Source organism: Nyctereutes procyonoides, unplaced genomic scaffold, assembly GCF_905146905.1.
Source record: "Nyctereutes procyonoides isolate TBG_1078 unplaced genomic scaffold, NYPRO_anot_genome, whole genome shotgun sequence".
Lineage (NCBI taxonomy): Eukaryota > Metazoa > Chordata > Mammalia > Carnivora > Canidae > Nyctereutes > Nyctereutes procyonoides.
In genome coordinates this window covers 15,446,883-15,472,856 of record NW_026575120.1, presented here as the reverse complement: position 1 = coordinate 15,472,856, position 25,974 = coordinate 15,446,883, and the positions used below count along the sequence as shown (strand labels likewise).

The following is a 25,974-nucleotide window of genomic DNA, read 5'->3' as shown; positions in this document are numbered from 1 at the left end:
TACTCTCTCTCAAATAAATAAATTCAATTTCTACGACCCAGCAATTGCACTGTTGGGGATTTACCCCAAAGATTCAGATGCAATGAAACGCTGGGACACCTGCACCCCGATGTTTCTAGCAGCAATGTCCACAATAGCCAAACTGTGGAAGGAGCCTCGGTGTCCATCAAAAGACGAATGGATAAAGAAGATGTGGTTTATGTATACAATGGAATATTACTCAGCCATTAGAAACGACAAATACCCACCATTTGCTTCAATGTGGATGGAACTGGAGGGTATTATGCTGAGTGAAGTAAGTCAATCGGAGAAGGACAGTGTATGTTCTCATTCATTTGGGGAATATGAATAATAGTGAAAGAGAATATAAGGGAAGGGAGAAGAAATGTGTGGGAAATATCAGAAAGGGAGACAGAACATAGACTCCTAACTGTGGGAAATGAACTAGGGGTGGTGGAAGGGGAGGAGGGTGGGGGGTGGGGGTGACTGGGTGATGGGCACTGAGGGGGACACTTGATGGATGAGCACTGGGTGTTATTCTGTATGTTGGTAAATTGAACACCAATAAAAAATTATTTTATTAAAAAAAGGTGATTTTTTAATTACGTGCGTTTCTGAAGCTTCACCGTCATTGGTATTTGTCCCAATCTTCCGCGGCACGGTAATTTGTAGAAGGGATGGTTCAGGATCTACAGTAAGGACGACATGTGTGAGCCTTCCCCAGTGCCTGGCAGCATCCTCCTTCTTCACTTCTCCTCTCACATCACCTCACTCTTTGAAGCTCCAAGCCCCAACACACACACACACGCACACACACAGAGGCACGCACGCACCCACCACAAAATCAGACTTTGTACATCCCGGGAAGAGGCTCCCAGGAAGTGGGGAGCGTGACCCTGCCCCCGTCCAGAGACTTCGGGACTGGCCGACCGCAGCCCGCAGGTGAAGGAGGGCTGCGCCCCAGGCCCCAGGCCCCAGGCCCCAGAGGTGCGCGCCCTCCCCTCCAGGTGCAGGGTCCGGCAAGGGAGGGGCACCTGTCCCAGCCTCGCTCCGAGCCCTCCCCGCAGCAGGCCCAGGACGACCCTGACGCCAGGCGGGCTCTGACAAGACGCTGGTCTCTCCCCAGCGGACCGGGGCTCTGGAGCAAGGGCCCGGGGCCCGCCGAGCCCAGGGGCTCTGCGGCCGGTGGCCCTCCGCGGAGCAGGGTCCGTCACTCACGATGGCCCGCGGAGGTCAGCCGGCCCAGACCTGAGAGCATCAGCAGGAGAGACAGCATCGCGGGGCCCGCCGGCCTGGCCACGGTGACGGCTGTTGGCTGCGGAACGGTGGCGGCGCGCGGGGCCCTGCCCTCGGGCGGGTGGGAAGGGTCGGCGCGGGCCGCGGGGCGGGGCGGGGCGCGGCGGGGCGGGGCGGGGGCGCGGCTGCTCCGCCCACCCCGCCCCCTCCGCCCCCTCCGCCCCCTCCGCGGACCCGCGCGCAGCCGCAGTCCCCCCCCGCCCCCCTCCAACCCCCCCGCCCGCTGCGCGTGGGACGCACACACCCGCGGGTCCTGCTGCCCTCGTGGGCTTGCGCTTTATTTTGCAAAGCGGGGACATCGGAGACTCGTTCGGGGGTGACGTAAGGGTCACGAAGTGCATTTTCTACCCTGGAAATGGGCCGTTTGCCGGTGAAGTGCTTGGCGGTGTTAATATTCCACGTCGTAGGTTTCTGGCGCAATGGCTGAATTACTGTAGTGAAAGAAAATAGAAAATGGAAATTCACAATATGTTTATTAGCATACAGGTGTCTGTTTTAAGCATATCTATTGCGGGATTTCTAGAAGTCTCGGATCAAAACAAATACAGGTGCACACAGATAAAGAGTGTAAAAAAATTGTATCTGAACCAATTAGTTCTGTGGTCGATAACTTTCTTAGAAAGCTCCTTTGTTAAGGAAACTAAATAAAACGCTAATTATGACATGGATGCATGTATGTGTTTTAATCCTTCGGTATAGAATTGCCATTTATTTATTTATTTGTTTGTTTATTCATTTATTTAATAATTGCAATTTAAATACCAGGCCAAAAACAAATCATAACTATGAAATAATCCTGTAAGAACAACTTTATTTTCCCATTATTTATTTATTTCATTGTGTATAGCTTGGCTTCTTAGGAAAATCTGTGGCTAGTAAAACGTTAAATGTAAACTTTTCTCCCCATTAGTATGACATTCACACATGTGAAGGGAGTAACTTGGAAACAGCATTCATTTTCTAGCTAAATGCACAAGTAGTGACTTCTATAATTTCAGTTTTGCAAGGACATTTTTGCCAGACAATTCTTGAGTTCTCCTTCCATGGAACACTCTGCTTACATTCCTTACATGCAATATTTATGCATAAAATCAAATGGTGGTTTTCTCAGTTTCTAAAAGGAAAAAAATAAAAAGAAATGGACGAAGCTAACTTAAAAAATATATACATTCCTTTTTCATGATTTTCCTAAATCTAATTTTAGTGTCTATTTATTAGGAAAATATTGGTACAGGTAACAAATGATAACAGTAGGAATTTAACTTAAAAATAGCCACTTCTGCATATTTCACTGAAGTCACTGAAGTATGTGATGCCTAATCATTTAGTTTTGTTATGATCTGTGTTGTATCCTGTATTTAATTTATTTGAATATTTCTATGTACCTTATCTTTTTTCCAAATTATATGAAAAAATGATGGGATTAGCATATCAAAATTATGTTGCTTATGGTAAATTTTCCTGATTGTCTATAACCTGATTAAACTTTTTAAGTCTAATATATATGTTACTGAAGGAATGAAAAATATTGAAAGGTTATTCATGATTCTTCTAAAAATCTGTTGTTTAGTCAAGTAACCAACAGAGAAAATATATATTTATTATCTAAATTCATTATGGTATTTGCATTGGTGGTATTGATGGCTCACTTTTTGCTGGGCATAATTTACAGGCATTCACATCATTTGAATTTAATTCAAAAATTATTTTTACATGTTTACTATAAGCCTGAAACCGGACAGATATCAAAATATGTGTGACAACATCCCTGTCTCTCCAATAAATAAATAAATGCAAATAAATGATGGATTTTTGTGTTAGAATGGTAACTTGTAATAGTTTGGGGATGGTGGGATTGAAATGATGAGGACTAGAAATAATAGGTTCATTAAAGGAAATTTTATAAAGTTTAGGCCAAAAATGTCTACAGCCTCAGGATGAGAGTGGGAAGAAAAATAAAGTTGTAAGAATATCAGAGATTTATTTAAGAATAAAAATCAGCTTGCTGAATAATATAATATGGAGATTGGTGAAATTGTTGAGAAGACCTAGACATTGAGATGAGAAGCGCACCAATTTTATTTCATTTTTTATGGCTTTATCTATAACTTTTCAGAAAATTACCTACAGTTATAATTTTTTAAAGTTGTATTTAAACTTAAACTTTTATTTAAATTATGTCCCAGTTAGTTAACAGACAGTGTAACATCAGTTTCAGGCATACTATATAGTGATTCAGCACTCACACAACATCCAGTGCTTGTTACAAGTGCCTTCCTTAATTTCCATCACTTGTTTCACCCATCCCTCCATCCATCAGCACTCTGGTAACCATCACCTATACTTAAGAGTCTGTTTCTTCATTTGCCTCTCTCTCTCTCTCTTTTGCCTCTCTGTTCATTTATTTTGTTTCTTAAATTCCATACATGAGTGAAATCCTGTGGTATTTCTCTGCCTCAGACTGACTTTTTCACTTAACCTTATACCTCTAGATCCTATTCATGTCATTGCAAATTACAAGATTTCATTCTTTTCATGGCTGAGTAATATTCCATTATATATATTGATGACTTCTTCTTTATCTATTCATCAGTCAATAGACAAGGACTGTTTTCATAATTTGGTTATTGTAGATAATACTGCTGTAACATTGGGGTGCATTTATCCCTTTGAATTAGTATTTTTATATTCTTTGGGTATTTTTAACTTTTTGAGGAACCTCCACACTGTTTTCCAGAGTGGCTGCACCAGTTTGCATTCCCACCAACAGTGCAGGAGGGTTACCCTTTCTCCACATCCTTGCCAACACCTATTTCTTGTGCTGTTGGTTTTTGCCATTTTGACTGGTATGAGGTGGCATTTCATTGTAGTTTTGATTTGCAATTCCCTGATGATATTTGATGTTAAGCATCTTTTCATGTGTCTGTTGGTCATCAGTATGTCTTCTTTGGACAAAGTTCTCTTCATATCTTCTGACCATTTTTTAATTGTATTCTTCATTTTCGGGGTGTTGAGTTGTATAAATTATTTATAGATTTTTGATACTAATCCTTTATCAGATATATCATTAGCAGATAGTTTCTTCCATTCCATAGGTTGCCTCTTAGTTTTGTTATTTCCTTCACTGTGCAGAAGCTTTTTATTTTGATGTAGTCCTCTTATTTTTGCTTTTATTTCTCTTACCTCAGAAAATCCATCAAGAAATATGTTGCTATGGCTGGTGTCAAGAAAGTTACTGCCTCTCTTCTTCTCTAGGATTTTAATGGTTTCCTGTTTCACATTTAGGCCATTAATCCATTTTGAATGTATTTTTTGTGTATGATATAAGAAAGTAGATCAGTTTCATTCTTTTGCATGTTGCTCTTCTGTCATCTTAACACCATTTGTTGAAGAGACTGTCTTTTTCCCATTGGATGTTCTTTTCCTGCTTTGTTGAAGATTAATCGACCTTATAGTTGTGGTTTAATCTCTTGGTTTTCTATTCTATTCATTGATCTATGTGTCTATTTTTTTTCCTATGTGTCTATTTTTGTGCAAATACTATACTCTCTTAAATTGACTACAGCTTTGTAATATACCTTGAAGTCCAGAATTGTGATACCTCCAGTTTTCTTTTTCATTTTCAGGATTGCTTTAGTTATTCAGGGTCTTTTGCAATTCCATACGGATTTTGGGATTGTTTGTTCTATTTCTATGAAAAATGCTGTTGGTATTTTGATAGGGATCACATTAAACGTATAGATTACTTTGGGTAATATAGACATTTTAACAATATTTCTTCTTTCAGTCCATGAACATGGAATGTCTTTCCATATCTTTGTGACATCTTCATTTCTTTCAGCAGTATTTTTATAGTTTGCAGAGTCTTTCACCAATTTGGTTAGGTTTATTTCTAGGTATCTTATTGTTTATGGTGCAATTGTAAATGGGGTTAATTCTTTATTTTCTCTTTCTGCTGCTTCCTTAAGGTGTGTCAAAATGCAACAGATTTCTATATGTTGACTTTGTATTTTCAACTTTACTGAATTCATTTATCAGTTCTAGCAATTTTTTATGGCATCTTTAGGATTCTCTCTGTATAGCATTATGTCATCTGGAAATAGTGAATTATTTCTTCCTTACTGATTTGGATGCCTTTTATTTCTTTTTGTTTTCTGATTGCTGAGGTTAGGACTATGACTACTATGTTAAATAACAATGGTGAGAGAGGACATTCTTGTCTTCTTGTGACTATAAAGGAAAAGCTCTCAGGTTTCCCCCATTGAGGATGATATTAGCAGTGGGTCTTTCATAGATGGCCTTTATTATGTTGAGATATGTTCCCTCTAAACTGACTTTGTTGAGAGTTTTTATCATGTTGTACTTTGTCAAATGCATTTTTCACATCTATTGAAATGATCATATAGTTCTTATCCTTTCTTTTATTCATGTGATGTATCACATTGATTGATTTGTGAATATTGAACTATCCTTGCAGCCCAGGAATAAATCCTGCTTGATCATGGTGAGTGATATTTTTCATGTATTGTTGGATTTTCTTTACTAGTATTGAGAATTTTTGCACCCATTTTCATCAACCTCTACTTATGCACTCTCTCTTTCTCTAAAATGAATGAATAAATAAATAATCTTAAAAAATATTCTCTTAATTGTTTGTATTTCTGTGGTATTAGTTGTTATTCCTCCTCTTACTTGTGATTTTATCTATTTGGGGCCTTTCTCTTTTATTTTTTCTAAAAGATTTTATTTATTTATTGGAAAAAGAGAGGGCACAGGGATGGGGGAGGAGGAGAGCAATTGTTTGTTTTTTTTTTTTTTTTTTTTTTTGCTTAGATAATCTGTCCATTGATATAAGTGGGGTGTTAAAGTCCCCTGCTATTATTATATTCAATAAGTTTCTTTATGTTTGTTATTAGTTGTTTTATATATTTGGGTGCTCCAATATTGGGGGCATAAATATTTACAATTGTTATATCTTCATGTTGGATTGTCCCCTTTATGATTTTATAATGGCCTTCTTTGTCTCTTATCACAGTCTTTGTTTTAAAGACTAGTTTTTCTGATATAAGCTTTACTATTCCAGTTTCCTTTGAAATCCATTTGCATGATAAATGTTTCTCCATTCCCTCACTTGCAATCTTTAGGTCTAAAATGAATCTATTGTAGATAGCATAGAGATGGATATTGTTTTTTAATCCATTCTGACACCCTATATCTTCTGTTTGGGGATTTGGTCTATTTACATTCAAAATAACTATTGATAGATATGTATGTATTTATTGCCATTTCATTCTTGTTTTGTCATTGTTTCTGGAGATTTTCTTGTCTTTGTCACTTTGGTGTCTCCTTTCCACTCAAATGGTCACCTGCAATATTTCTTTCAGGGTTGGTTTAGAGAAAGTAGTTGAAGCATACAACTATAAGAAATCATCAGATTGCTAGGGAAGAAAGTAAGAGAGTAAGAAAGAAACAAAGTCTTTTGTGTATCTTTCCACTTTTCTATGTGTATTCTCTTCAATTTCTTTCACCAACATCTTATAGTTTTCAGAGTATAGGTGTCTTTACCTCCTTGTTTAAATGTATTCCTGGATATATTATTCTGTCGATACGATAGTAATGGAATTATTTTCTTAATTTCTCTTTCTGACAGTAAGTAGAGGAAGATCTCTACATGGATACATGCATGTGTGTGTGTTTTCATCCTCCTATTGAGATCTTTCACAAAATAAAACTTTTAAATTTGGATGAAATGTTATTTATTGTTATTTTTGTGTTTGTTGCATTTATGGTATTATGATTAGGAATTCTTCACCAACTGTTTGATCCCAAAGGTTTTCTCTTTTTTATTGCCCTTAAGTTTTGATATTTCCCACTCAAAATCTCTTCAAACTAACAAGTTCAGAAAAGTTGCAGTAATAATAGATCAACTAAGTTAATTGCATTTCTACCACCAACAAATGTGTGAAAATAGATATTAAAATGCATTTCAGTTTATACTTTCTAGGAAAATTAATATACTCTTCAGCATTTATATTCAGTATGCAGTATGCATTTTAAAATTAAAAATACTGATTAGAAAATCAAAGAAAATGAAATAAATGGAAAGATGTATTCATGAGTTGGAACATTTAATGTCTCAAAGAGCTAAATTATCTTAAAAGTGATCTGCAGTTTTGATGCAATTCATATTAAAATTGCAGCAACTGTTTTTGTAAACAAGATAATTATAAAATGTACATAAAAATTCCAATGACCTAAAATAGTCAAACCAATCTTGGAAAAGATGAGTAAAGAGAACATTGTCTTTACAAAGAGAACATTGATGCTGTCTTACTATATAACTATAGTTATCAAGATAGAATAGTACTAGCTAACAGATACTAGAACAGTTGAATTGAGTAGAGAACCCAGAAATAATGAACAAGCCCAATTGAATGGAAAAATCATAGCCTTTTAAATAAATGGTGCGACTGCAATTAAACATCCATTGGCAAAAGAATGAACCTGGACTGATATCTCAAACATTATGCAAAATTAGATAAAATTTGATCCAAGAGGGATCCCTGGGTGGCGCAGCGGTTTGGTGCCTGCCTTTGGCCCAGGGCGCGATCCTGGAGACCTGGGATCGAATCCCACGTCGGGCTCCCGGTGCATGGAGCCTGCTTCTCCCTCTGCCTGTGTCTCTGCCTCTCTCTCTCTCCCTCTGTGACTATCATAAATAAATTTAAAAAAATTAAAAAAAAAATTTGATCCAAGAGTTAAGTGTAAAATGTAAAACTTTTGAAGAAAAGGTTAGGAAAAAACATTTGTGATCTAGAACTAGTCAAAAAGTTCTTAGCTTTAACACTGAAACCACAACACATAAGAGGAAAAGTAGATAGATTTGACTTTATTAAATTTTAAAACATATGCTCTGTAAGAAACCCTGTTGAAAGGATTAAAAAAAATTAAAATTCAGACTGGGAGAAAATAGTTTCAGACTGAATATCTGACATGGGACACTCATCTTGATTATAAAAGAACCTCAAACAGGTCACCAAAGAAATCAAAAGTGAAATAAAAAAAATTCTCCAAGACAAATGAAAAGGGAACTACAATATATCAAAACTTATGGATTCAGTAAAAGCAATTGTCAGAGGGAATTTCATAGCAATAAATGCCTGCCTCAAGAAACAAGAAAGATATCAAATAAACAATCTAACTTAGCACATAAAGAAACTAAAGGAGGACAAATTAAGCCCAAAGCTAGTAGAAAGAAGGAAATAATAAAGATCAGAGTAGAAAAAAATGATATAGAGACTAAAAAGCCAATAGAAAAGATCAATAAATTCAAGAGCTGATTATTTGAAAGGACTTTAAAATCAGACAAAACTTTAGCAAGACTTACCAAGAACAACAGAGATGACTCAAATAAATAAAATCAGAAGTGAATGAAGAGAGATTATAACTGGTGCCACAGAAATTCGAAGGATCATAAGAGAATACCATAAACAATTATATGCCAACAAATTGAACAACCTAGAAGAAATGGATAAATTCCTACAAGCTACAACCTTCCAAGACTGAATCATGAAGAAACAAAAAATCTGAACGCACCAAATACTACCAAGGAGATTGAATCAGTAAACTAAAATCCTCCCCAAAATGGCCCAGGACCAGATGGCTTTTCTGTTAAATTATACTAATCATTCAAAGAACAATTAAAACCTTTATTTCTCAACTCTACCAATAAATAGAAGAGGAGGAAATACTTCCAAATGCATTTTTATGAGGCCCACAATATCCTGATAACTAAATCAGATGAGAACACTACAAGAAAATAAAAATATAGATCAATATCCCTGATATAGATGCAAAAATCCTCAACAAAACATTATCAAACTAAATTCAACAATACACTAAAAGGATCATACACAGTGTGCCTAGGTGGCTCAGTATATTAATCATCTGCCTTGGGCTCAGGTCATGATCCTGGGGTCCTGGGATCAAGCCCCCACATCAGGGCTCAATGAGGAACATGTTTCTCCCTCTCCCTCTGCCTGCCACTCCATCTGCTTGCACTCTCTCTGTCAAATAAATAAATAAAATCTTTTAAAAAATAAAAGGATCACTATAATCAAGTGGAATTTATTCAAGGGATATAAGGATGTTCAACATCCACAAATCAGTGTTATATACCACATTAACAAAATGAATAATAAAAATCATATGACCATTTCAATAGATGCAGAAAAATCATTTGACAAAATTCAGCATCCATTTTTTATAAAAACTCAACAAAGTGGGTATAGAGAGAACATACCTCTACATAATAAAAGTCATATATGATGAACCCACACCTAACATCATACTTAGTGAAAAGCTGAAAGTTTTTCCTGTGAGATCAGGCACATTATCTTGTTCCTGGATGCCCATTCTTGCAATTATATTCATCCTTGTACTGGAACTCCAAGCCAGAGAAATTAGGCAAGAAAAAGAAATAGCATAAAAAATCAGAAAGGAAGCAGTAGAATTGTTTCTGTTTACAGATAATATGGTCTTATGTATAGAAAACCCCAAAGGTTAAAAAAAAAAAAAAAACCTGTCAGAACTAATAAGCAAATACAGCAAAGTTGGAGGAAAGAAAATCAACATGCAAAAATCAGTTGTGTTTTTACATACAATCAACAATCAAAAAAGATATTAAGAAAAAAATCTCATTTACAATAGCATCAAAAAGAATGAAATACTTAGGAATAAGTTTAACCAATAAGGTGACAGGCTTATACACTTAAACTAGAAAACATTGCTGAAAGGAATTAAGGTAAAAATAAATGGAAAGACATTTCATGCTTATGGATTTGAAGATTTAATATTGTTAAAATATTCATACTACCCAAAGTGATCTACAGATTCAATACAATTCCTATCAAAATTCTAATGGTACTTTTTTTTTTACAAAAATAGAAAATACAATCCTAAAGTTCATATGGAACCAAAACTGACCTTTAGGAGCCAAAATAATCTTGAGGAATAGGAACAAAGCAGTAGGCCTCATACTTCCTGATTTGAAAACTTTAAAAAGCTACAGTAACTGAACAATATGTTAATGGAATAAAGACAGACACATAAACCAACAATGCAGAATAGAGAGCCCAGAAGTCATCTCACATATATGGCAACTAATCTTTGGAAAAGGAGTCAAGACTAGTCATTGTTGTAAAGGTAGTGGCTTCAACAAATAGTGTTTGGGAAACTGGGTATGCACAAGCAAAGCAATAAAAGTGGGTCCTTTTCACACACCACACACAATAATCAATACAAAGTGGATTAAATACTGAATTGAAAAATCTGAAATTGTAGCCTCTAACATGGGGAAAAACTTTGTAACAGCAGTGATGGCTGTGACACCAAAAACACAGTCACAAAGAAAAGTTACAAACAAAAGCAAAAATAAACAAGTGAGACTACATTAAACTAACAAGCACAGAAAAAACGAAGAAAAGGCAACCTACAAAGTGAGACAAAATATTTGTGAACCATATATCTGATAAATGATTAATATCTAAAATTTATAAGAATCTCCTATAATTCAATAGCAAAATAGTGATGTTCAATCATAAGGGAAATGTAAATCAAAACCACAATGTTACTTCACACGTGCTTGGATGGCCATTAAAAAAAAAAACTGGAAAGTAATTAGTGGTAGTGAGAATGTGGAGAAATTAGAACCCCATTACACTTTTGGTGGGAATGTAAAGTGGTCAGCTGCTATGGAAAACAGTGTAGAATTTCCTCAAATTAAAAAAAAAATTAAGATTTTATTTACTTATTCATTAGAGAGACGGGGGTAGGGGGCAGAGACACAGGTAGAGAGAGAAGCAAACTCCATGCAGGGAGCAGATGTGGGACTCGATCCTGGGCCTCCAGGCTCCTGGGCTGAAGACAGGCACTAAACCACTGAGCCACCCAGGGATCCCCAAATTAAAAATGAATAACCATATAGCCTAGCCACTCTCTTTCTAGGTAATTATTCAAAATAATCGGAATCAGGATCTCAAATAGATATTTGCATTTCATTTTCATTGCTGCGACATTCAAAGAACAAAGCAATGGACAACCTAGATGTCTATCAACAGATTAATGAACTTAAAAAATGTAGTATATACATATAATGGAGTATTATTTAGCCATAAAATAGAAAGAAATCCTGTCACATGCTACAACATGGATCAACCTTGACCACATTATGCTAATTGAAATAAGCAAGTCACAGAAGGACAAAAACTACATGATTCCAGTTAGTATTATCAGGTATCTACAGTAGTCAAACTCAGAATCATCAAGTAGAATGGTGGTGATGGTTGCCAGGAACGGGGAGCAGGGCAAAATGAGGAGTTGCTGTTCAGTGGATATAGAATATCAGTCATGCAAAATAAAAATGCTCTGGAGATCTATGTATAGCATTGTGCTTCTATAGTTAATAATACTGTCTACTAAGAATTTGTTAAGAGGTCAGATTTTAAGTAGTGTATTTTTTACCACAAAAAAAAAAAAATGTTGAAGTCCTAACTCTTGGTACCTACTGTTTATTCTAAATCTCCCTCCAATTCAGCTACCACCTGGAAGGTCTCCATGGCTTCCTGGGAGTGTAATGAAAACTTTATCCTGAAGTGCCAGAACCCTCAATAATCAAAATTTTCTTATTCTAGCATTGTTAGGCATATCCATTCACAGTTACAGTGGGACACACTCAGGTGTGTACCACATGGGTTCCACTCATATTCCACTACCCACCCCCTGTCTCCCTTGGGAAAAAACACTCCCAATTCCTCTGGCTAATCAGAGTCTATTATCCCTGCCAGTACAATGACTCTTATTTTTTTTGCTTTTTTGTCACTGGATACAAAAACTTCAAAGTGCCCTTTTTGTATTTTAGTTAGAAAGTTAGGAACTTGCTGTTTGTTCTGGAAAGAGCCTGCCTCCTTTAGGAACCATGACCTTCTATCCAAAGATCACAGAATGTGGGGCAGAGGCCAGAAAGTTCCCTAATAGGTGACTGGGAGAAAAGGTAGGTGGGGCCACTCCTACTACCACCCCTATATTCCCATTCTATAGTCCTTCCTACTTGTGACGCATTAGGAATTCTGGATTAATAAATATATTGCATCCTAACAATATTGTATTAGTCAAGTTTCTCCATAGAAACCAAACCAATGAAGTATCTATATACATATATAAAGATACATGTGAGATTTATTTTAGAATTGTCCCATGTGGTTATGGGGGCAAAGAAGTTCCATAATCAGCCATCTGCAAGCTGGAGAACCACGAAAGCTGGTGGTATAATCAATGTTTGATGAGTCTGAAAACCTGAGAATCAGATGCTGATGAATTAATTTATCTGAGTCCGTAAGAACCAGGAACACTGATGCTGAAAGGCAGGAAAAGATGGGTATCTCAGCTCAAGGAAAGAGCGAATTCACCCTTCCTTTACCTTTTTATTCTATTCAGATACTTAGAAACAATGTTTTACTGCGTATCTGGGTATCTTATAGCCCAGTCATGTTGACATATATTAATCACCACAGAAATCATCCCATTATTTTAGAATACCTCCTTCAATCTGGTGCTTCAGTTTTAACTTTAGAAAGCTGTTGAAGAGTTCTGTAAGGCTAAGTGGCACATTATGAGAAACAATCAGTGGATCTCATTCCCATGTGTGAATTGGGTACCTTGCTATGGCGCTATGAATGTGGGAGTCTATGCCTATGGATTCCATTATATTACTGGTTATATCAATAATCCCATATACCATAGTGCCAGTTAAGGCTCTGCAGGTAGGAAAGGTTAGCCAATAATTGAACAAAATTAATAGAACAAAACTCTGGCCCTTCCAGGATGGAAAAAGTTGTGAACTTGCCACCAAGTTGCTTTCCTCAAAAAAAAAAAAAAGCTAAATTGAAGCTTAATATGGGTCTCTGCCTCTAACAAGTTTGACATTCAGAGGCAGCAGTAACTATATTTGCTTCAGTAAGTGGAAATATAGATATTAGGCCTATACATAGCTACCATAGCTATGCCATTTATATGCCTATCATGACACTCCTGGGGAAATTTGTTTTTAATTAATATGTGATACAAAAAATACTAATACTTTGTACCTACTCTTATATGTGGGAATACCCACATGCCTCTACCACAGACCTCCTTGTCTCTAATGCTTCAGTACTTTTCAGGCCCATAACCAGAAGGCCAGAAGTCCAGGTTATTTATTGCCTCTCAGATTTGAATTCACTATTCAATACTTGTTCTGCAATAATGGATTGAACTCTGAACATTTTATCCATTACAAGTGAGGATGATGCTAAACTTAGCCATTAGAGGATCCCAGAGGCACATTGAGGAAAGAAGAGATTCCTCTGGAGTGTATTGTGCTTTTCTTTTGCTTATTCCTTCTGCACAGGGAATATGAACATGGATGTAAAATATTACTGATATGAATGGAAAATAATATATTCCCCAAATCAGTGGCCACACACCATGTGCTGAAGATTTTATTAATCACTTCAATAGACACATCTAACACATTGATTGAAATTAGGTATACAGTTCACCATTGAACAACACAAGTTTAAACTTCTCAGGTCCACTGATGTGCATTTTTTTCAATAAATATATGTACGGTAGTATAAATGTATCTTCTCTTCCTTATGATTTTCTTAACATTTTTTCTCTAGCTTACTTTATTGTAAGAATACAGTATATAATACATTTAACATGAAATATGTATTTAGTCAAGTGTTCATGTTATCAGTAAGGCTTCTGGTCAGTACTAAGCCATTTGTAGTTAATTTTGAGGGGAGTCCAAAAAGTTACACATGGATTTTTTACCTGTGGAGGGGGATTCAGCATCTGTTAGAGATGTTCTGAGCTGTTCAAAGGTGAATTGTATTGTTAGATATGGCAGCATCAGTCTAATCATTTATCAAGTTCCATCTCGTTTTTGCAGGGACCAGACTGACAAATTAAACAAAAATATGATGGAGACTACTGTCCCTGCAGTAACAATGGTACTAATTTCTGCTACCTCCTTTCTCCAATATATGTCTGTTTTTTGCTTTTGAGTATAGTTGACACGGAATATTCTGTTTTGGGTGTACAACACAGTGATTTAACAATTCTACGTGTCACGCTATGCTCACCACAAGTGTAGCTATTAACTGTCACCATACAAGATATGTTGTTTTTGATTTACCATCTTGACCAGAAGGGATGACGTCAGTCAGAAGTTTACTTTTGTTCTTTCCTACTAGGATAATAGCTTTTACTCAACAGGTGAGGGATCCAATATGGAATTACCTCAACTGCCAAGTATATCAATTTCAGTTATGTATTTGAGAACTGAGGGAATGACCATTGGAGGGATCTATAGACCCAGGAGGCAACTATGAGCCAAACTTTAGCCAAGAACCAATTTATTATCTGGTTCTCTTAGTCCCCAAATCCAACAGTGGTGCTGATGATCCTTTCGGTATCAATATCAACCCAGATTTTGCATCTAATTACCCTCAAAATATATTGTCAATCCCCCTTTGCCAGTGTACAGACACTTGAGTAATTGGCTTAACTTCCCTTAAGACAGGAGGAGTCAAGATAGTTTATACTTTCCATGGAGTTAGAGGGTCTTTCCAACAAGCCATATTATCATTCAAAGAGTTTCAGATCTGGGCACTTGGGTGGCTCAGTGGTTGAGCTTCTGCCTTTGGCTGAGGTTGTGATCCCGGGGTCCTGGGATTAATTAATCCCCTGTAGGGAGCCTGCTTCTCCCTCTGCCTATGTCTCTGCCTCTCTGTGTCTCTCATGAATAAAAAAAAATAAAATATTAAAAAAAAACTAAATAAAAACTGGTTCAGGTCTGGGAGCTGAGACTCAAGGATTGTGATTTTTTTTTATTGGGAGATAATCCTTGGTCTCCTGCTATTCTTGCTTTCTCTTCATTATTGATGTAATCAACTCCCTAGTGGCTGCCAGTCTAGTTTGCATCCAGAAAGCCACAATCCTCTATTTACTGTCTGCAAAACTACCTGTGAGTCAAGTCCCCTTGGCGGCTCCTCACCCATACTAATCACAGTGGTAATTATGGCCTCTTGGATTCTGGCAGCTAAGCATTACCCCCTGACCAGTAGATCACCATCTGTGTTATGACAGATTTAATCCTAATTATTGGCCTAGGAGTCAAAAGAAGAGATGGGAAACTCCTATGGGATAGGCGTGGAGGCACCTATTGTCTTGTGGGGAAGAAATGTCTACAACACCTTCAAGCATAGTGGCTTCCAACCAATGAGCAGAGGAGGTGGGAAGAGAATGGCATACATCAAGAAGTCCTCTTCCCTGTTTTCAAGATTTCAGGTTTTTCCCATAATGCTATGACCTTAGCCTAACAGATCTCCTCTGGCTGAGTATTCAGATGTCTCTGGAACTTGCAAGTGTGACAAACACATCTGCCAGCCATTCACCCATATCCCGCATGCAACAACGGCTGATAAAGGCCTCCTTGTAAGCCCCACTGAGACTCTATGGCTTGCAGGCATAGGAAGTAACTGATTGTCAATACCTTTCAATCTCTTATCCTCCTACAAGGCATCAACAAAATTTAGCACTAAACAGCTAACTCCACTGATTTAAACGTCTGCTTTATTTCCACCACCACATTCTCCTCTAGCCGGCTAGTTTTCCTTGTCGCCATGAAATTTTTAGAGTTTTACTGCCACCTGGTGGTAGGGACAATCTGCGCCCTTTTTCCAACCAGGATCCTGTCATCCTTGCTTGTTAAAGAATTAGAAATCAGGGGATCCCTGGGGGGCGCAGCGGTTTGGCGCCTGCCTTTGGCCCAGGGCGCGATCCTGAAGCCCCGGGATCGAATCCCACGTCCGGCTCCCGGTGCATGGAGCATGCTTTGCTTCTCCCTCTGCCTATGTCTCTGCCTCTCTCTCTCTCTGTATGACTATCATAAATAAATAATTAAAAAAAAAGAATTAGAAATCAAACCAAGTCCACATCTTACTACCAATTTACTTGTAACACTTCCAGTATTGTTTTAATCTGGAGATGCCAAGACAGGCATAAATGTGCATGGATTTTATTAGAATGAAAACCACTGTGAAAAATGGGGAGAATGATAAAAAGCCTGAGAAAGTTGGCAGACAGTGAAGCAAGTCTGACCCCAAGGGAAGGAGATAGGGACAGAAAAATGAATAGTAGTAGCCTAGGATTCACACAGTTTAAGGAGGATCCATTCAATGTAAGGAAGGCTCAGCAGGACTGTGGGGAAGTCCTCAAGCCAGAGGCAGCTGTCAGAGGAGTACAGAGTCTTCCAGGATTGCCTGCCTTAGTATCTCTATTAAGATTCCACCATTGGTTGGGATCATGGACAGTGTGGCCTTAACAAAACTGTGTAGCAGCTCAGACCCTTCACCACTCATGATCCTTGTAGTAGGAAGACTGCAAAGAACATCCTTGTGGCTGTCACTCATGGCACTCAGTTTATGAATACACTTATGTGTAGCCAGGGTGTCCAACTTTTAGAAATGGATATAGGCATATATAGCCATTGATGTAGCAGTGGCACTTTTCCAATGTCAATATACCTCAGAAATTTGTTTAGCATCCAACTCAGAAACTAGCAAACTGATTCTATAGGGACTTGTGAGGGAATGGAGCAGAGGGAAGCCATAGCCAAATCACCACAGCCCTCTCAGAGGGTGCTTTAGAAGGTCTTGTCTTACATCATGGGAACTATGGCAGCCTTGTATCGAGTTACAGATGTCACAACCTTCGTTTTTTTCCATTTCATATGTGGTAGGGACAGTAATTCTCACCAAATATTCCACGAGTTCTCCTGATGTATGCCAGCCTCCTTTGTTTTTTTTTAATAAATTAATTTTTATTGGTGTTCAATTTACCAACATACGGAATAACACCCAGTGCTCATCCCGTCAAGTGTCCCCCTCAGTGCCCGTCACCCATTCACCCCCATCCCCTGCCCTCCTCCCCCTCCACCACCCCTAGTTCATTTCCCAGAGTTAGGAGTCTTTATGTTCTGTCTCCCTTTCTGATATTTCCCACACATTTCTTCTCCCTTCCCTTCTATTCCCTTTCACTATTATTCATATTCCCCAAATGAATGAGAACATACACTGTCTTTCTCCGATTGACTTACTTCACTCAGCATAATACCCTCCAGTTCCATCCATGTTGAAGCAAATGGTGGGTATTTGTCGTTTCTAATGGCTGAGTAATATTCCATTATATACATAAACCACATCTTCTTTATCCATTCGTCTTTCGATGGACACCGAGGCTCCTTCCACAGTTTGTGCAGCCTCCTTTGAAGTTAGAATTATGTGACTAGATTGAGCCAATGCATCATGGGAATAAATTATTTGTATCACTGCCAGTTAGTTAGTGGACAGATACGGGTTTTCCACATTTTCTTCAGTTTTGTTAGCAACATGAAAATATAGAGCTGCAAGACTGAAGAAGCCTGGAAGGCTAGTCATCAAATAGAGGACAGACTCTGCTACCCAGAAAAAGTACCATACCTGCACAAGATGACATAATCCATCAGAATCCAAGAATCAGCTAAAGCAATGAGTCAAAGGGGAAAATGTTATTATGAATAATCTCAAATTTCATAGGTGAGTTCATTCTCCTTGGTATCTTTCCCTGGATCCTAACTGTAATTCTGGAGAGGCAGACAAGCTCTGTATATTTTCCTTTGGTGATCCACATGTGCGTACTCTGCATGTCCTGAGCTCTACCTGTTTAAGTTGGATTCTTCTTTTACCCAGGAGTTCAAAAAAGCAACCTCACATAACACACTTAGGGAGAGGTACAACCACCTACAAGAATTATTTTGGTAATCTGTGTCTAGTTCACCATAAGGCTAGTGGGCATTTAGGTAGGCATATGAACTCAGATAAAACACTGATTCTGTGTGTGTGTGTGTGTGTGTGTGTGTATTTGAGTTAGCAGCAATGAAGAGTATTTTATATCAGGAGAATAACCAGCATTATCAGAGAAATATCCTACTGATTACATATTTCAAAGATAGATACCTCAGAATAAGTATTTTGCAAAATCTCCCTGGGTAGAATATGCACATAATTATGAGCTACTTGTATACAAGGAAAAGACACAAAAGTCAAGGATAAATAACACCAATATTTAAGGGCAATTAAATGGATGGTAACAAAGTACACTGAGAAAGAATCATCAGAAATAGACACACTACTAGGAATCAGAAGAGAATGGAAATGTTTCCGAAATGAAAGGACCAAATTTTAAACGAGGAATAATCAAATATAAAAAACCTAACAAAAAATTAAAAGAGAACTGAAATGAATTCATAGAAATTAACACTGTAGGGATCCCTGGGTGGCGCAGCGGTTTGGTGCCTGCCTTTGGCCCAGGGCGCCATCCTGGAGACCCGGGATCGAATCCCATGTCGGGCTCCCGGTGCATGGAGCCTGCTTCTCCCTCTGCCTGTGTCTCTGCCTCTCTCTCTCTCTGTGTGTGTGACTATCATAAATAAATAAATAAATAAAAGAAATTAACACTGTAGAGGTAAGTGATTATTTTTCCAGAATAATTCCAGAAAAATGTCATATACCAAAGCTTGTCTGCATTAAGCAATGAGGAAATGGTGCTGCATTTGGATTTCTGAGAACTTACATCTAGTACTGAAGGAAGAGTTCACATGACTGTATATCTGCACAAGATCGCATATTTTGGCTGGTACAGAATTACTAAGCCTTGCATTTCCTAAACAGGAAAAATATCCTTAAAGTATTACATAACTATGTGATTTCCAAATTTTCAGTTTTTTCACACAATTTGTATGGAATTATGAGTAATAGAGAAGTTTTCTCCAGGAAGCAGAACATTTTATTTCAGCAGCATTCTCCTAACTGCAGCATCATCTCCTTTTCAAATCCAAAAGCAAAATGATTTTCCTACAAAACATTTCTACTCCATCTTTGCTGGATCATATGGTAGTTCAAGTTCTAATTTTTTGAGGAACCTCCATACTTTTTTCTATAACATCTTCATTTTGCATTCCCATCAACAGTGTGTAATAGTTCCAATTTCTCCACACCTTCAGTAAACTTGTCTTTTTTTATGAGTGCAAAATTTCTTGCCAGCTGGTAGAAACTGGCCCAGCACACCACTGCCAAGGGTGCCAGTAAAGAGGAAGATCCAGGTTCTGTAGGGCCCAAACTATATAAAATTTGATGAACCCTGAGAAAAAGAATACAAAATTTAAGGTCCTGACTTTGAAAAGAGCCCTATTCAAGTAAGTGATCCTGATGCTTTTGCTTCCTCAGCTCCATGATAAATCTACTCTTTTTTGGTAAACAGATGTCTTGACTGGCTAAAGTGGATACAAATCTTTCAAAGAGGAGAAGCAGTAACAAGAGGAAGATTGAGTAAGTGCCACTGGGGCAAATCACAGGCTAGATGAAAGTTAGGAGCTCTGAAGAGAAAGAAGGAGATTGGACTGAAAGAAGAAGATTCAGGTCAACCTAAGGAGCATAAGGAAAAACAGGACATGCTATCCTCGGGTCATGAAACTGAACTGGCAGGCTCTTTTGATGTCATGAGACGAGGGTTTTGGGCTGCTTCACCGATTCAAAGCCTCTTCTGGATTCAAGTTGGGAGTATATAGGGAAGAGGTTGAGACTAAAAATACAGAGAAAACATCAGACATAATTTAAGAGATTCAAGTGCAGATGTTTTATTTCATACTTTAAACCCCCAGCAGTGAAAACAGAGGTGAGGGTGAAATTATTTTTCCCTTCTTGGTTTAGGTCAGTTTCTGATGATTTATTTGGTAATGTCCTTCTTCTAGGCCAAGGTCATTAGAGACTGTTGCTGTAAGAGAAAACAAAATAAAACAACACAAAGTGCCAGTGTTGCCTTTTTTTTTTTTTGAGCTCTAATATAAGTAATTTAAAGGGCACAGTTAACTGAAGGGAAAGGATCAGAAAAATAAAAACTAATTCCAATAAAAACAATTATCTGTTACCTCAACTGCAAATACTCTTAGTTTTATAATAGAAGTTACCTCCTCAAATTCCCTAACTTGTTCATTTGTCTATGTTTGGAAACTATTTAGGTCAATAAAACAAAGTGCCTTGCAATTTCCATTCTAAGTATATGAACTAATTTTAATTTAGAATAAAAGAAAAAAATGTGAGAATTCTAAGTACAATCACAGTTAATAAAATATAAAAATACTATATATATGCACACATCCATTCATGTGTGTAAATCTATATATTAAAATGTTGTAACAATGACCATCCTAGGTGCTAAGATTAACGATGATTATTTGATTCTTTTGCATATATATTTTTTAAATGAATGTTTATTTCTTGTTACAACTGTAATAGGATGCAGAATGATACACACACTGACATACATATAGAGTTTATTGAATGACTTCAAAAGGACACTCAAGGCTAGATTTGGGCATTCCAAGGTCTCTGGATGGAAAAGGATCTTAATGTAATTAAAATCTAAAATCACCCTTCATAATTATGAAAAATGAAACCAGTTTTAAAAAATGTTGCAAACTTCAGTACAAAACTGAAAATGACAAAAATTTTGGAACAAGATAAAGAATGTTTAAAAAAAGGAATTTATTAACAGTAGGCTAGTCCCAAAATCCCAATTTACATAACAAGAATCAGAGAAATGAGAGATGGGAAAGAGTAAAAATATACTAAGCATCTCTCATAAAATGGAAGTCTCAAAAATGCCTGTAATCTCATATAACTATATTGTATGTTTTCTACCTGTCATACTCATTATAGAAAGAGCTCATTAGTAAATGACATGGTGAAAATACCAAAGAAAATGAATTAGGATAGTAAAATTAAAATTTAAGGTATACTATAGCTCAGAAAGTAAACCATTCACATATCTAATTGCCTAATAATAAATTACTTATAAAAGTTACAACTTGGTATAATAGATTGGTGATTATCACCACAACTAGATAATCTGGCAATAAGGATAAAAAACAATGATAGTGTACATATTATATTTATGCTTTGATCAATTTCTCTTCTAGTATATATCCTGAGACTATAATTCGACAATTGCTCTAAAATGTGTATTTATATAATAATGCTTATTATGGGGTGTTTACAACAATGAAAAACTGGAAGTAGTCTAAATATTCATAATAATGGATTTTTAAAATAAATTATTTTTCATTTTTAAATTGAATACTAAAAATAAATAAATAAATAAATCCCTGAGTGGCTCAGCAGTTTAGCGCCTGCCTTTGGACCAAGGTGTGATCCTGGAGTCCCAGAATCGAGTCCCACATCAGGCTCCCTGCATGAAGCCTGCTTCTCCCTCTGCCTGTGTCTCTGTCTCTCTCTCTCTCTCTCTCTCTCTCTCTCTGTATCTCTCATGAATAAATAGATAAAATCTTTAAAAATAAATAAATAATTTATAAATAAATAAATAAACTGAATACTCTATGTCACAAAATATGACATAGGCCTATATTGTATGACATGCATAGTTGTGCATAATAGTCTCTAAACAAAAGTATAAATATATCTATGTTTTGCTTAGAAAAATATTTAAGAAGATATGCATCTACATTGTTAATGGAAATTTTCTTTGGTTATTGTGATTATGAGAAACTTTTCCTTAATTTATCTATCTACCAAAGTATCTGAGCTATTTTAATTAATATTTGATAGTACATTAAAAATCAGAAAGATGTTATTTGAAAATAAAAGCTCTATATCTTATTCATTGTTAGTACTAAAGTTTATGTGGATACCACTATTTTCTTTCTATACGAGTTTCAGAATATTTTTCTTAATTCTCCATGCCCATGTATCCAAAAATATTTTGACTGAGTTTATGTTAAATATACAGAAACTTAAATACACATAGATGACTGAGTTGAAAGAGAAGCAAGCAAGATTTAAAGTTAAAAGTATAGCAAAGGGAGAAGTAAAGACAATCAGCTTCAAATTAATTGGAAAAGGAAAAAAAATATTTTTGCTAATTGACTCATGGGGAATTAGACTTCATGGGGAATTATCTTTGTCAAAATTCAGGAAAATAAAATCAAGTTAATAATTTAAAATAGATGCAAAATTTAAGTACAATAAATACAGTTTTAAAAATGAAAATAAGATTTACAAATTTAATTGAATCCAGGGCACCTGGGTGGCTCAGTTGGTTGAGTGGCCAACTCTTGGTTTTGGTTCAGTTTATGTTCTCAGAGTGGTGTGATCCAGCCCTGAGTAAGCTCCATGCTCAGTGAGGAGCCTGCTTGAGATTCTCTCTCCCTCTCTCTCTGCCCCTACTCCCTCCAAATAAATAAATAAATCTTTTAAAAAAGTTTTGATAAAAAAATTTAATTGAAACATAATAGACGCTAGATGGTTCAACAGTGATTAAAAAGTATGTTGTACCAATATATACTCCTACCTGAAATGTGTCAGAGACCTAATTCCTTAATATTCTCAAGAACCCTTAATGTTGCCAGTTCTTTTAATTTTAGCCACTTTTGTAGGGTTTAGGAGACTCTCATATCTCTTTTGTCTTTTTCGGATAATGACATTTGAATTTTTCATGTTCTAAGGCTTTTGTTATCTTTTGTGAAGACTGTTATCTATTAGGCAAGAAGCTATTTGCCTATTAGGTTATCCCACCTTATGTTACTGATCTGTAAGGATTTTTATATATTCTGAATGAAAGTCCTCATTGAAAATATGTTACAAAAATCTTCTACATTGTAGCTTCCCTTTCCCTTTCATAAGTCTTTTGGGAAGCAAAACATCTTAAATTAAAAAAAAATTATTGTATTGCAGTAAACCCTTAAAGGAGATCTCTTAACAAACTTTTAATTATTGTTAATAATAGGGACAATATTGTACAGCAGATCTCTAGACCTTATTAATTGTGCATAACTGAGATTTTATTCTCCTTGATTAGCAACACCTATTTTGTCCTCCTCCCAGACTGAGGCAACCACCATTCTACTCTATGTTTTTATGAATTTCACTACTTTGGATACCTCACGTAAGTAAAATCATGAAGTTATTTGTCCTTCTGTGACTACTTTATTTCACTTAGCTCACCTATGTTGTAAACTAAGATTCACCTATGTTGTCACATATACAGGATTTCCTTCTTTTCTCATGGCTGAATGACATTCGACTTTATGTATATACCACATTTTCTATATCCATTGATGGATATTTAGTTTGTATCCACATCTTGACTATTGTTAAATAGTGCTGCAATGAATATGAGAATGTTATCACTTTGATATCCTGATTTCAATTCTTCAGGCTAAATATCCAGAAATAGGATTACTGGATCAGTAATGTCCTATTTTTAATTTTTTTGAGAAATCATAAACAGTTTTGCATAGTGGATGCAATAATTTGCATTCTCACCAACAAAGTACAATGATTCCAATTTCTCTATAACTTTGCCAACACTGTTGACTTATTTTTTTTTATAACAGCCATTTAACAGGTGATGCCTCACTGTGGTTTTGATTTGCATTTTCCTGATGATTAGTGATGTTTCGCGTTGTTTCACATACCTATTAGCCATTATAGTATGGCATTTTAGAAGTGTCTATTGAAGTCTTTAGCCCACTTTTAAGTCACATTATTAGGGGGTTTTGTTTGGTTTTGGTTTGGTTTTTTGTTTTGTTTTGTTTTGTTTTGTTTTGTTTTGGAGAAAAGGACTCTCAAATACATTAACTCACTTTTTGATTGATTGAATGATTAAAAAGTAAGAAATACAATGATGATATTTATTCTGATAATTTTTTTTTCAAATTAAGAAATATTTTTAAAAAAGAAATATTTTTTATTTCTTATTTAATTTAAATTCAATGTCCCAACATATAACACCAAGTGCTCATTTCATCATGTGCTCTCCTCAATGTCCATCACCCAGTTACCCCATTCCTCCACTGAACTTCCCCTTCGGCAACCCTTCATTTGTGTCCCAGAGTTAGGAGTCTCTTTTTGTCTTCCTCTTTAATTTTTCCCCACACAGTTTCCTCCCTTTCCCTTATGGTCTCTTTCACTATTTCTTATATGCCACATATGAGTGAAACCATATGATAATTTTCTCCAATTGACTTATTTCACTCACAATAATACCCTCCACTTCCATCCATTTTATAGATATATAAAATCTTCTTCATTCATATAAGGACACCATGGACCCTTCCAAAGTTTGCCTATTGTGGACATTATGGCTATGAACATTGGGGTACAGGTGTCTTGGCATATCACTACATCTGAATCTTTGGGGTAAATATCCATAGTGCAATTGCTGGGTCGAAGGGTAACTCTATTTTTAACTTCCTGAGGAACCTCCATACTGTTTTCTAGAGTGGCTGCACCAGCTTGCATTCCCACCAACAGTGCAAGAGGGTTTCCTTTCTCCACATTCCTGCCAACATTTGTTGTTTCCTGTCTTGCTAATTTTCGCCATTCTCACTAGTGTGAGGTGGCATCTCATTGTGGTTTTGGTTTGCATTTCCCTGATGGCAAGTGATGTGGAGCATTTTTTCATGTGCCAATGGGCATGTGTAGGTCTTCTTTGGAGAAATGTCTGTTCATGTCTTCTGCCCATTTCATGACTGGATTGTTTCTTGGGTGTTGAGTTTGATACATTATTTACAAATCTTGAACTCTAGCCTTTTATCTGTCATTTGTGAATATCTTCTCCCATTCTGTAGGTTGTATTTTATTTTTTTAAAGACTTTATTTATTCATGAGATACAGAGTGAGAGAGAGAGAGAGAGAGAGAAAGAGAGAGAGAGAGAGAGAGAGAGAGAGAGAATGACAGGCAGAGGGAGAAGCAGGCTCCATGCAGGGAGCCCAACGTAGGACTCCATCCCAGGTCTCCAGGATCATGCACTAAACTGCTGAGCCATCAGGGCTGCCCTGTAGGTTGAATTTTAGTTTTGTTGATTGTTTCCTTCGTTGTGCAAAGAAGCTTTTTATCTTGATGAAGTCCCAATAGTTCATTTTTGCTCTTGTTTCCCTTGCCTTCATAGATGAGTGTTGCAAGAAATTGCTGTGGCCAAGTTATTAATAGGTTGTTGCCTGTGTTCTCCTCTAGGATTTTGATGGATTCTTGTCTCACATAATTTAGATACTTCAACCACTTTGAGTTTATCTTTGTGTATGGTATAAGAGAATGGTACAGTTTCATTCTTCCGCATGTGGCTGTCCAATTTTCCCAGCACCATTTGTTGAAGGACTGTCTTTTTTTCCAGTGGATATTGTTTTTTGCTTTGTAGAATTGAATTGACCGTAGAGTTGAGGGTTAATTTCTGGATTCTCTATTCTGTTCCATTGACCTATGTGTCTGTTTTTGTGCCAGTACCGCACTGTCTTGATGATCAGAGTTTTGTAATACAGCTTGAAGTCAGGCATTGTGATGCCCCCAGCTTTGGTTTTCTATTTCAACATTCCTCAGGCTATTTTCAGGAACTTTTCTGGTTCAACACAAACCTTAGGATTATTTGTTTCCACTCTGTGAAGAAAGTCCATGGTATTTTAATAGGGATTGCATTGAATGTGTAAATTGCTCTGGGTAACCTAGACATTTTCAGAATATTTA

General features: G+C 36.7%; 2 protein-coding genes across 2 annotated transcripts in view; both read right to left on the bottom strand.

The window, feature by feature from the left end:
- Nucleotides 1-1,276, bottom strand: part of LOC129516127 (A disintegrin and metallopeptidase domain 3-like) — an 88,485-nt gene extending 87,209 nt beyond the window's left edge. The window contains exons 1-2 of the mRNA XM_055335464.1: nucleotides 1,219-1,276; nucleotides 607-689 (exon numbers count right to left, since the gene is read on the bottom strand). Coding sequence (XP_055191439.1) covers nucleotides 607-689; nucleotides 1,219-1,276 — 141 coding nt within the window. The remainder of the gene's footprint in view (nucleotides 1-606; nucleotides 690-1,218) is intronic.
- Nucleotides 1,277-19,934: 18,658 nt separating this feature from the next.
- LOC129516126 (disintegrin and metalloproteinase domain-containing protein 5-like) overlaps nucleotides 19,935-25,974 on the bottom strand; it is a 130,279-nt gene continuing 124,239 nt past the window's right edge. Inside the window, exon 21 of the mRNA XM_055335463.1 lies at nucleotides 19,935-20,019. Coding sequence (XP_055191438.1) covers nucleotides 19,935-20,019 — 85 coding nt within the window. The remainder of the gene's footprint in view (nucleotides 20,020-25,974) is intronic.